Genomic DNA, 12,044 nt, shown 5'->3' with positions numbered 1-12,044 from the left:
TCTGGGTCATATGCTAAGGGATTTCGTTTGGGATAGCTTCTATTTTGACAGCCTCTTCAGCTGTTGAATACCATTTTAGATTTCGTTAGAGAAGGATTTTAGACCACCTCCTGTCTGAAATCTGGCCCTGTTGCAGGACGTCCAGCAAGGCACCATATGGTGGACCTGTAGCAATGCTGGAAACAATTACAGATCTTGCTGGTGTTGGGAAGGGGACATTGTTTTTTCTAATGATGTTACTTTGTATATTTGACTGCGGTGTCAGATGTTCCACCACGCAATGAATAACTAGTTACTAGGCTTTGCTGCCAAGCCAAAACCATGGGCTAGCATACCCTCCAGGCTTTAATGCTTAAATCTGCATTTCTGTGGCCAAAGAGCTAAAACTTGAAATGAGAGCATCGTTACTGAAAAAACCTCTAACTTGGTGTGGGGTCTAGCAAATTGAGCCAACAGACCTGTTTTACCCGTAATTCCCACTTCCAAAGTGTCTGGGGCATAGATGCCCTTTCAATCTATGAAATAAATCAGTGACTTTTTTTTTTCCAGGATACTGTAGAAGAGTGGCTATTATAGGTGGGTGTTTGGGATGTCGTTAAGAGTTGGAAGAATGTAGATCCTGAGACCTGAGGGTTTTGAGCGAGTTTGGGTGTGTTTCTCACCAGGAGGGGTCCTTCAAACTTGTGTTATGTGCTGACTGTCTGAGCCCAAAGCAGGTGCTGGGAGCAGCCAATGCACAGTCCCTCATAATGGGCAGCATCTTTCCTGGTGCTGCACTCCTGTGTTGTATGCGCTTGCATGCAAACGTGCATTTTGAACGACGCTTTGTGCTGCAGAGCTTCTATTTTTTTTCCCCAGTGAGCAGAGGGAAAACTCTGAGCCTGGCAAACCCCGAAGAATGGGAAGATGCTGCTTTGTGGGGGTGAGCTGATGTACCTCACCAGCATCGTGAGCGAATACTGACCCAAGCTGCAGGAAAATCCTGATATCTGACCTGCAGCCAGATGTGATGCTTTCAGGCAGAGGCTGAGCTCAGCAAAGCAAGTTGTGTGGATGGGCCAGACAAGGGGCTGGGCTAATTCCTCAATTGCATTCCAGAGTGTTTTTATGTTACAGTTCCTGTTTTGCAAGAAAACCAATATAAATGCAAGGCTAGGGATTAGTTTGTTGAACTGGATTGTACCCTTAAAAGATATGCAAGGCTTCATACACAGAACTGAGCTCTAAACAGGTTTAAGTGTCCTTTTACAAGGCACATCTCTACACAGTGTATTAGAGATGAGGACTGGAGCTCAGTTCCTCGCTGTCACCCAAGTGGCTTTTTGCCTTGTGAAACCCCATATGTTGTTTTTTCTCTTTGACTTCTCAATAGCCTCAGACAAGGCATAGGCAAGCCTAGTTCAGAAACTCCTCTGAATGCTTAAGGTAGTCATGTCAAGAGAAAAACTGTTAACAAATCCAATCAAAATCACTTTAATGATTCTATCAAGGATACTATACGTATTTTGAAGTCTTACCTTATTTTTCTCTATGGTTTGCTACTTTAACACTTGGATAGATGTAAAACTTCATTTTTAGGAGGTGGACTGATCAGAAGAAGTGATGAACGGGTATTTCTGGATTTACCTGCTTTATTTGGCAGCATGGTGAAGGACTGTGGATAGTTCAGCCAAGCACAGGCTGAAGCAATGGGTGTTGGCTTCAGGCATGCTGCAGGTGAAATGAAAGATCTGTTTCAGGTCCATAGGCCCTGGAGATTAGCAAGTCCCTTCTTTTCCTTGTCTGATTATTATTTTTTTCACTGGATGTGAGATGGAAAAAAGACGCATATTGTGTAGTTAAATTTAGTGGTAAGAAAACTGTAACAGAAGAAGCTGTGATTTACCTACAGGGAAATAGTTTGCTGATGACATCTCAGACTGGACTGAGATAAAGCTTGCCTTTGTAAGCTTATATTTTTTTTTTTGAATAAAATTCTAAAATTGAAAGCCAGACAGCAGCCTGTTGCTATCATTAATCATTGGCCCCAAGCACTTTATTTCATCAGCATTATTGTAAACACTGGCACTTCATAAAGTAGCTTAATGTATTTATTGTCTGGACTCAATGTTCTTCTTTAGTTTGAGATCCAGGAACTGTTACTTTGGATATTTGTCAGTAAGTGTTTGAATTTCACTTTCTGGCTAACTTACGAAAACAATCTTAAAATCCCATATGGACCTGGAAAATGAGGGGGATTGGAGCAATGGTGAGGACATGCTGCTTGTTGGTTTTTAGTGCTTAAAAACCACTACTGCCACCTTATTAAAAGTAAATTGACTTTCAAAATATGCTAACTAACTGGACTTCTGAGCTATCCTAATTGCTTTCTTTTGCTGTAGAAAGCATCTCCCTTTAAATATAGGTACTGACCCAAGTGGCTGTGGTGTGAGATTCCCGTGTGAACAAAACCAAAGCTTGCTGGGGCAGGTGCAGCTCTTCGGTCATGCAGGCTGTGGTCTGCAAGGGTGTTTGGGGAGCAGAAGCTTCTGCTTGAATGCAGTTTAACTCTGTGTCCTTAAGGAGAGACTGTTTGCTTATAAATATTAGAAGTGGAGGCTTAGGCACTGAATCAAGTTCCCTGGGCCGTCTGTGCCACTTGCCTACAGTAAACAGATTTTAACGTCACTTCTGAGCTGGTGGTAAGAGCACAATATGTCTGCAGTCCCTGTCTCTGGCCATGCTGGAGGGTCACACTTATGTGTTGGGATGTTAATCTGGGTGCACGGGCTGCTTCAAATGCTCTGGCCTCTTGTGGACATGACTTTTCTAAAACCTGGGTACCAGCTGTGCTGGGAATCATGATGTTTGCTCACCTTAGTCCTCTTGTAGAAGGCAGCAAGAAGAAGCCTGTGCCTTTCCATGGTGGCATTAAAGCCATGCTTGCCTGAAGAAAGACTGCGGCTGCTGGATTTGCACTGCGTGATCTGAAAATGTGACAACATCTGCAAAGAGGATGGGATCTGTTAATGTGTAAAGCTCCAGGCTTGCGCTTCTTTTTGTTTTCTTTCTCTCCAGATCTAGTAGGTGATCACATCTCAATGAGTGTGAAGTGCTGCTGTATTTTGGCAGTGACTGTCAAAGTGAATGTCATTGCAGAGCTTTCTTGGGCTGTATTAAAATGTCTGGCCTTAATTTTCTGTCAGCAATAAATGAATAACATTATCGACATGATTAAAAAAAGGAAATGCAGAGCTGACTTAGTGTTTTCAGCTTAGAATGTAAAAAGTGCTGTGTTTCATTACCTTCTATTTTTAACGCACAAACCCAGCTGCAGTGCAGTTCAGATGTAAAAAGTAACTCTGGAGATGATTTATGAAAACACAGATGTTCTCTCGCAAAACTTCTTACAGCAGGCTTGGTCCTATGTGTCAAGAGCTGTCCTGCTCAGCTCTGCTTTGAAGCTGCCATTGCACAAAGACAGAGGGATCTCATGGTTTGCACTCTGTTCCAAGGATGAGCTGTGTGTATTTAACTTGCACCTTTGGTTCCTGAGTGGTGTCCATTGTATGGTGTACTTCTTGGACTTGGTATTTTTGGTGTGGGTGTCCTGCTGTCTGCATCCTGCACGGTTCTTGCTTTCAGCAAAGATGAATGGTCTGTGCAAAGTAGCCCTAAAACGTGCGGATTGTGATGATCGTACTAGGAAATCCTGCTTAAACTCTCTGTCTTACAGATGTCCTCAGTGCATTTTTTTTCCCTAAAGCATGTTTGAGGGTGGGGACTTCTTTTCTTCCCTGGTGTTTGGAGTTTATCCTGTTGGATGACTGACATATTTCTAAGTTGCCTTCTCCTGCCCCTTTTAATCCTTAGACCTCAACAGCAATGGGTTCATCTGCGACTACGAGCTGCACGAGCTCTTCAAGGAAGCCAACCTGCCTCTCCCTGGGTACAAAGTGAGAGAGATCATCCAGAAGCTCATGATTGACAGCGACAAGAATAAAGATGGGAAGATTAGTTTTGAAGAATTTGTCTATGTAAGTGATATTTCTGAATTTTTAGCAATCTCTCAGCAGTCTCTGGTAGATGGCCTGGGGGGCTCCTTTTAGAAAAAGCTGAAAAAAGGGGGCTAAAATGGGCTGACTTTAACACAATCCTAGTTTTCTAATGATGACTTTCAAGGACTTACCGTGTAAAAAGTAGCTCTTTGGTCATAAACTGGAATTTCTACGATTTGTTGTGCTGTTGCTGCCAGCCTTTCGATTTGGACAGAGAAGAAACATATTGGTTTTCAAACAAAACAAACAAAAAACCAATATTCTTCAACATGCTTTTGCTTTATGAAAAGTCCATTGGAGGCTAAAAGCCTGTTTCCATGTGGAGTGACAACTGGAAAAGGGACTTCCAGTTCTCCAGACTTAGAGTATTGAGTGGAATCTGCTCACTTTTTCCAGGCATACAAATGAATGCTTGTTTTCCCTGTGAAGCAGTATAATTTCCTCTCAATTTAATGGGACTTGCAAGTATTTGCTAAAGATTTGTGAGGGCATTTCAAGGCACACTTGGAGATTAATTTAGATGCTGAAGTAGGAAAATTTAGATCCATGTGTTGCCTTAAAAGGGAAGAACCAGGAGTAGGGAAATGGGAAAAGTTGGAGGACGGGTCTCAGCATTTTTCCTTCAGCCTTTTTCTTTAGAAATAGCTCAGATTTTTTTTTATTAATTTATCTTTTTTTTCTTTTCGAAAGCACAACACTTCCTCTCCTTATCCTTTTTATATTCTGAGTGAATATTGGAAGAGTAATATAAAACATGAGCAGTGCATTTAGGGAGCTGTTCTCATGTCAGCTACTTTTCTCGATATTGCTTAATTTAGCTTTACCTTTTTCTGTTCCTTAATTGTTTTCAGACCCTCTGAACTTTTGAGTTCGGAGCCAACTAGTAAGTTGGAGTTTGTTTGCAGTTTGTGAACACTTGCATGCTGGGTGCATGTTTCAGCTGTTGGTTTGAACTTGTTCATAACTCTAACTTTGCACTAGGAAGGAAGAAATTAATGTCTTCTGTCAGATGTCAATGGTACCAACGATCAAGTAAACATCATTAGTTGTCTTAGAGGCAACTAATCCATACCATAGATGCAATGGTTAGTTATAGAACTTTTACCAGCAGAACCATTGATCTTTTCTAACTATGAGCACTTCTGCTGTGGTTTCTGGGACAAAAAGTAAGACATGAACTACCTTGAGGTTGGAGTCAAGGTACCCCAGTGTTAAAACACGTTTTCCAGAGAGGGTGTGCAATACCAGTAATGAATCTGGCAAAACTAAAAATACGTAACTATTTTAAAACAAATTTAAGATAAACCAACCAAACAGAAAATCCCAAACCTTTGTGCTGTTGAGTCTTCACTCAGCTCTGCCTGATCACTGGGGTGAGCAAAAGCTCTGCCTGCCATCAGGAGATGGTTTCACTCTGCACAGCACCATCATCCTGACTTGCTAAGTTTCCTGTGTTTAAGGGTTGGGGAAGATAAAGTATGGCAGCCAGGCATGCTGACCCTGCCAGGTAACACCTCTGCAGCCAGGCAGGCAAGTCCCCATGTCTTGTTTTAACAGAAGCACCTTGTTCTATTTGCAGTGCTATTTCATTGCCATTTCCTGGGCAGTGTTTGGAGAACCTACCTATGTTTTTCTGCAAGATTTGTGTGCAATCAAAAAAAAAAGATAGCAGAATGTTGGGTTGGGATGGATGAGACTTGAGGAACCAAACAGAGGAACCCAGCACTGCAGAAACCTGGCAGGAGCAAGGAAGGCATGAACAAAACAAAGGGATTTTATTTATTTATTTATTTATTTACAATTGTATTTTCAGTGTGGTTGAAACTGATTTACTTAAGTTTTGAGGGAATTACACTAGGCTTTCAAACCACTGAATGTATTTTTCCTAATAGTTGCTCAGTTCTATAGGAACTCAAGGCCACTAATAGTAACATGCAACCTGCACAAACTACACAGCATAGTCCTTCTGTGCTAAAGCATCTCTTCTGCTCTCACACATGAGCATTTTGTCCATTAGTCCACACCTGCTAGAAGAAGACTTAGCTGAAACATCTGTTATGGATTATTGCAGATTAGATTGTTATGCTCTAATTAGAGAACTGCTTTTTTGTCTCCTGTGGGCTGTGGACAAACTCTTGTGTGTGAACTAAAGTCACAGTCACATGAGCATCTGGCTTACACAGAAAGGTTAAAATTACACAACAGCTTTCTCAACTTTGGTCCTGTGGAAACTGCTGCATGCGTACCTGCCTTCATATTGCAAAGGTTTCACTTTTTTCTTGTGGTCCCTTGAAATCTACTTGAAAAGGTAAATGTGTGAGTTACTTCAAGCCTAATGCTTCTGTTTCAATTGCCACTTGCAATGTGTGTTAAAAGTGAGTTGGACAAGTCTCTGCCTCCTACCCATGTTAAATTTAATACCACTACAACTTTGCTAGGCCGTTCACATTTGCTGTTGTACTGTGAAGTTTGCTTTAAAGCTGAGAAACAGAAGATAACTTCTTCTGTAGCCCTCTCATTATATGAAGGCAATCTTTTTTTGTCTAACAGAGCACTTTAAATTGTAGATTTTCCAAGAGGTGAAAAGCAGCGATATTGCTAAAACTTTCAGAAAAGCAATTAACAGAAAGGAGGGAATCTGTGCGATCGGGGGCACCTCGGAGCTCTCCAGTGAGGGGACACAGCACTCTTACTCAGGTACTCCTCTGACTTTCACCTCTTTTCTCTGGTAAGTGGAGGCAAAACTTGTAGACCTCTACTACCTGCCCCATGCTCTGCTTTTGTTCTCCGGTAGCTGAGTGATCACAGATCAAGGTGAGAGCAGGACGGAATATAGCGTAATGCAAGATTAGCAGTGCGTAAACTAAATATGTGCTTATTTGTTTTGTTAATTGTGCTTGCTGATGAAGTCCTTGTGTCACATTTGAACATAGTAAAGATGTAAAGTAATGAGTAAATGACAGGAATATTCTGATAATTTGAAGTCAAACTCAGATTTCTTTAAACTGTGTCTAATAAAATAGTGTGGTAATGATAGTGGTTTTTTTTTTTTCCCCTGGGCTATTGTACACTGCTTTGGGTAAATCTTTGCTATGTTGTGAAGAACCCTGTATTAAATTTATAATTGGTTATCTTAGAGGAAGAAAAATATGCCTTTGTAAACTGGATAAACAAAGCCCTGGAAAATGATCCTGACTGTAGGCACGTTATTCCAATGAACCCAAATACAGATGACCTGTTCAAAGCTGTGGGAGATGGGATTGTGCTATGGTAAGTCATGGTGGCTCCTGAATTTAAAAAAGAAAAATAAAATACTCCCCCAAAACACCATAGTTAGGGGAATTTTCATCCTGTTATAGTCTGTTTTTTTTTGTATGCCAGCATGTGTGCACAATATTTTGCATGTATAAAGAGGGGCTCAATCCACCCAGGCTTTTGGTGTCAATGCATGATGCTTCTGCTTTGTTACAAGCTAGTGGTTTTGTCTAGTACTGTTGTTTTGGGCTTGAAACTAAGTTTGCTGAAGGGGATAAGTACCTTGCAGGAGCAGAAGTTATCCTGATGCAAGCTCAACCTGATGCTAGGTAGTTTGGGGAAGGATAGACAGATTAAGTATCCCATTTTTTTGATATTTAGACAGACAGTAACCTCTGTGGGAATGTTAGTGCTTGTGATAATAGCTGCCCTAGGTTAGTAAAATAACTTATTTTGCTGCATGCTGAAAACAGAAGGTATCCAGGGCTGCTGAACAGCCAGTTGTCTTCTGCGTCTTTTTTTTTTCTAAATATAAGTGAATGTAATTGAGAACTAGATCAGCCCAGAATATAAGTAGTGCTGTGTTGTTATGTGAAAGATCTCTACTGGACTATGCATTGTTTTTGTTTTTTTTTTTTTTTTTGCTTTAGCTTGTTTTATTTCCACAGTTTCAAATAATTCAATTATTCAGGTGAAGACTCAACTGAGTAGGAAGTAATTCACAATATAAAGTAAAAACATAACATGTTTTTCTGTTGACTAAAAACTGCTTGGCTTATATTACCCACTAAGCTTTTTGCACTTTTTTGTGCAGTTTTGCTTGTTGGCCGTAGTACACCTGTACAATAGGAAGAAGCACGTTGCCTTACTAGACTTTACAGCAGATGACAAAGTAGCAATGAGTCTTTGCTAGTTCAGTGACTGCATTGTGAATAATTCATGTGCTCTTTTTGCTCCAGCAGCTGAGATCAATGGTGGCCAGTAACATGTATAAGGTTTCAGGTTTAGCTATTAGTTTCAAATACATTCCAAATACATTCTTGATAACATAAATATTAACGTCTGATTTACACAATATTGATTTTAAAAAAAAGCAACGCAAAAGTAAACAAGTAAAAGGAAATGTACTGTGGTGAGTATTGTAACAGTGAAACAACTTGTTGAGATTATATACAAAATGTCATTCAAATATTATTGGTTTTTCTCCTACCAGCAAAATGATCAATCTTTCTGTTCCGGACACAATTGATGAAAGAGCGATTAACAAGAAGAAACTCACACCATTCATAATTCAGGTACAGTACAGTTCTATACGTTTGCAGAAATTCACATTCAGATAGAATAAAGGAAAACTTAGCATGGTGGCTCAAGGAGTTGCTACGGAACACTGGAAAGGAAAGATTTTTATAAGTTGCATTGAATTATTAAAGGCAGTTTGTACTGTGCATAATTGGCGATTTTAGTGGTATGGGTACAGTTCAAGAGACTAGGATAACTAGTCTTAAGATAACTTAATGACAAAATAGGTAAAATGGCTGAAATGCAGTTCACACCTGTTATTGCTGCACTGATTATGTACATTGGTATCTTTCAAGCAATCTGATTATTGGTGTGGACCAGCTGTGAGTTGTTCCACAGTAAAACAGGTTTTTGCACAGGTGCTTGCATGTATTTGGATACCTTACTGCTTCTCTAAGTCATGTTCTTGTTGATGCCACTAGATGTGACTGACTCGAAGGCTGAAACTAAATAGCAGAGGCTGAAATTAAACCCCTGTGCCTAGTTCTTACTGATTCAGTCTGCTACTGTGACAGCTCCATTAAAGCTCCTACTACTGTAGGGCAGCTGGGAGAGGTTCCTTCAAGCTGCTGATGTTGGAGCAAGGACAAGGGGGAAATCCCTACTCTGCTAGCACTGGATGAAAGACATCTCCCTGGGCTGTGTCTCACTTGACTGTGCTGTCCACAGGAGAACCTGAACCTGGCGCTGAATTCTGCATCTGCCATCGGTTGCCATGTTGTCAATATTGGTGCAGAGGACTTGAGGGAAGGGAAACCCCACCTGGTTCTTGGGCTTCTCTGGCAGATCATTAAGATTGGCTTGTTTGCGGACATTGAGCTCAGCAGAAATGAAGGTAAATGATTCCATAAGTGATAACTTGGAGAGCATGAATGTCGTCTTGCTCCTGAGCTGCCGAGGGGCTGCATGTGATGCTGCGTCTGAGCCAGCCAGTGTTGCTTGCGCTGTTGCCTCCAGCCCCGTTGCTACATCTTCCCTCCCCTCTGCCGAAAGGGGAGAGCTGGCCATCGGCTTCATCGAGGGTGTGCGCCAGGCTGAGTGCCCGACAGCTGGTTTGTAGTTGTGAAGTTGGCTTGGGTGGGTGGTTGTGCATGCTTTCTAGACGTGGTCAAAGTGAATGTTACAGCTCTTTCACTTTGTTTTCCATAGGATTGCCTTTCTTGGTTTAACACCTTACTAGACAGAATGCCTTGCTTTGATTTCATCAGCCCTTTTCTCCTCCTGCTTCCTGATAACACACAGGCTGTGCTTTGCCTTGTCCCTGCACAGGGATCTCTTAGGTGTTGCAGATCACTTGGTATGAAGCTGTTTTGTGTCCTGTCCCTGTGCTGTTGCCTTGAGGCTTGGGCACAGTTTACCTGGCAATGTCAAGCTGTGCTGAGGTTGCAAAAGCTGCTTGCATCATTTTAGGGTGATAGATCATCCTCCAAAAAGGAGGAGGGTTTCTGTTCTTCAGGAACATGTTTGCAGTGACATGATTCTCCTCAAATCCTCTTTGCCCCCTGTCCATGCCACAGCTGAGCTCTCGCTTCCTTCTCAGCCGTGGGAGCATCGTGCTGCAGTAATCCCACTGTGCTTGCTTGGTCCTTTGCAACAGCCTCCAAAACTGAAATTTCTCAAATAGTTCAGAGCACATGGATGGAGGGGCTTCACTGTCTTTTATTTAAGCTTCCTGATCATGTCTTAGTGGTAAAGCTGTTTACCTCAGACTTGAAAATCCTGGGTGAGTGAAGAACCCTCTAGCTGAAAAGATGCTTATCATGGTTTCAAGCTGACATTGTTTTTATGAATGAAACAGTGAATATGAAATCATTTGGAAACGTTTTTATCATTGAGATAGAAGTACACTTGCATTTAGCTTACTGTCATCAACTTAAAGGACTGTACATAAAATCCAGAGAATTTTGTTATTCAAGAAAATGGGAAATACTTTTTCTCATTTTTACAATGTTTTCTATATTGTTCATATTCTCTGTGGAACAACCCACTCAGGAAACTCCACTAACACCCAAATTGTATTGACTTAACTGGTAGCTGGTTGTGTCCCCCCTCCCACTCTGAAATGGTACTGCAGTTCTGAATCTGGGAGGGAGGTTTGCCTCTTTTGAAACTCGTTCCTTCCTCTTACAAGCATTTTTCTTCTAGCACTGGCTGCCTTACTTCGTGATGGTGAAAATCTGGAGGACCTTATGAAACTGTCCCCAGAAGAGCTGCTCCTAAGATGGGCCAACTTCCACTTGGAAAATGCAGGCTGGCACAAAATCAATAACTTCAGCTCAGATATCAAGGTATTGAGAACTCTCCTGGCTGCGCATGCCTGGGAAAAAGCTGGGAGCAGGCCAGGGCTGTGTTTGCATGTGTATATGAGGCCCTTAATCTACAGACAGGACCTTTCTTAACTTTAATACTCCAAATAGGTATAACAGGGGTTTTCCAAAGGGTAGATTTAGGGTACCACGCTGCTGCTGTCTGTGGCCATGAGAATGAGCCCAGCATTGAACTGTCCAAGTGTTTACTCCAGTGTGAGTGCGATCCTGCAGCAAAGCTGTTGTGTGTTTTAATCAAGTAGCAAGCTGGTATTTGTCATATGTTTTTGAATGTTCTTGATCAGTCTTTTTTTTGAAGGAGCTAGTTTTCTGAGGGCACGTAAAAAGCACTGTACTGCAGCTCAAATGGACAGGGTGAAATAATTAGCCGCATCCTTGTGGAGTGTGATTTCCACATGCTCCTTGCAGGTGGTGGCATTTCATCCAAACTGTCATGGGTGTAAGAGAGGAAGGGAAATAACAGCTGTTTTTTCAGGTGTGAGGTGTGGTTCTCATCTCACTCTTTGCAGTAGTGAAAACTAGATGGTGATGGCTCCTGGTCGGTGTGGAGTTTTTTCCACGCTAACCCCCAGCAGGTTCCTGGAGCATATTTGCATGGCCAGTAATTGGGAGGAAGAGAAAGAAGACTGAAGTGGATTCTGGGAGAGAGAACTGTCAGGGTAGAAGGGGGGAGGAAAAACATATTTGAGGTGTGTGTGTGTATGCATGTGCCCATGCATACGCTTTAATTTCCAACTTCAAAACTACACAGAGTACTGCTGACAGCTGTGGCTTGTCTGATGCAGCCCATAGGCTGGCAGGATATTGCAGGCTCCTTTGCAGTGCGGTGGAGTGAAAGGACTCGTAAATGACGAATAATTACAGCAGCTATTTGCTCTTCCTAGTTTGTGACCATCCCTGGTATTTTTCCTTCAAATGGTTCTAGCTAATGGGTAGGCACAGGAGAAAACATTGAGGTTCCATGTAATCAGCTTTTTGCCAGAACTGTCTTTTCTGACCCACCTTCATCATCACTGTAGCAGTAGGGGTGGCTGCTTTGTTCAGGGGTTAAGGTTGTGTTGGGGGTGTCCACATGGTCTGGCTGTTGGGGGCTGTTCAAGCAAGCAGTGCTGGCATTTCTGCCTCC

The 12,044-nt window shown here is 41.9% G+C and overlaps 1 protein-coding gene across 11 annotated transcripts in view; it reads left to right on the top strand.

Annotated features, from left to right (window-relative positions):
• The window catches only part of PLS3 (plastin 3), a 55,885-nt gene that overhangs the window by 37,540 nt on the left and 6,301 nt on the right, over positions 1-12,044 (top strand). For all 11 annotated transcript variants that reach the window (XM_080553726.1, XM_080553722.1, XM_080553728.1 and 8 more), the window contains 6 exons: positions 3,853-4,016; positions 6,605-6,734; positions 7,175-7,307; positions 8,506-8,587; positions 9,261-9,426; positions 10,737-10,879. In XM_080553726.1, the coding sequence (XP_080409852.1) occupies positions 3,853-4,016; positions 6,605-6,734; positions 7,175-7,307; positions 8,506-8,587; positions 9,261-9,426; positions 10,737-10,879 (818 nt within the window). The remainder of the gene's footprint in view (positions 1-3,852; positions 4,017-6,604; positions 6,735-7,174; positions 7,308-8,505; positions 8,588-9,260; positions 9,427-10,736; positions 10,880-12,044) is intronic.

This window comes from Anser brachyrhynchus, assembly GCF_964034855.1.
Source record: "Anser brachyrhynchus genome assembly, chromosome: 13".
In the NCBI taxonomy this organism is placed as follows: Eukaryota; Metazoa; Chordata; class Aves; order Anseriformes; family Anatidae; genus Anser; species Anser brachyrhynchus.
The sequence above is the reverse complement of the archived record's forward strand: the minus strand, read 5'-3'. Positions and strand labels throughout refer to the sequence as shown.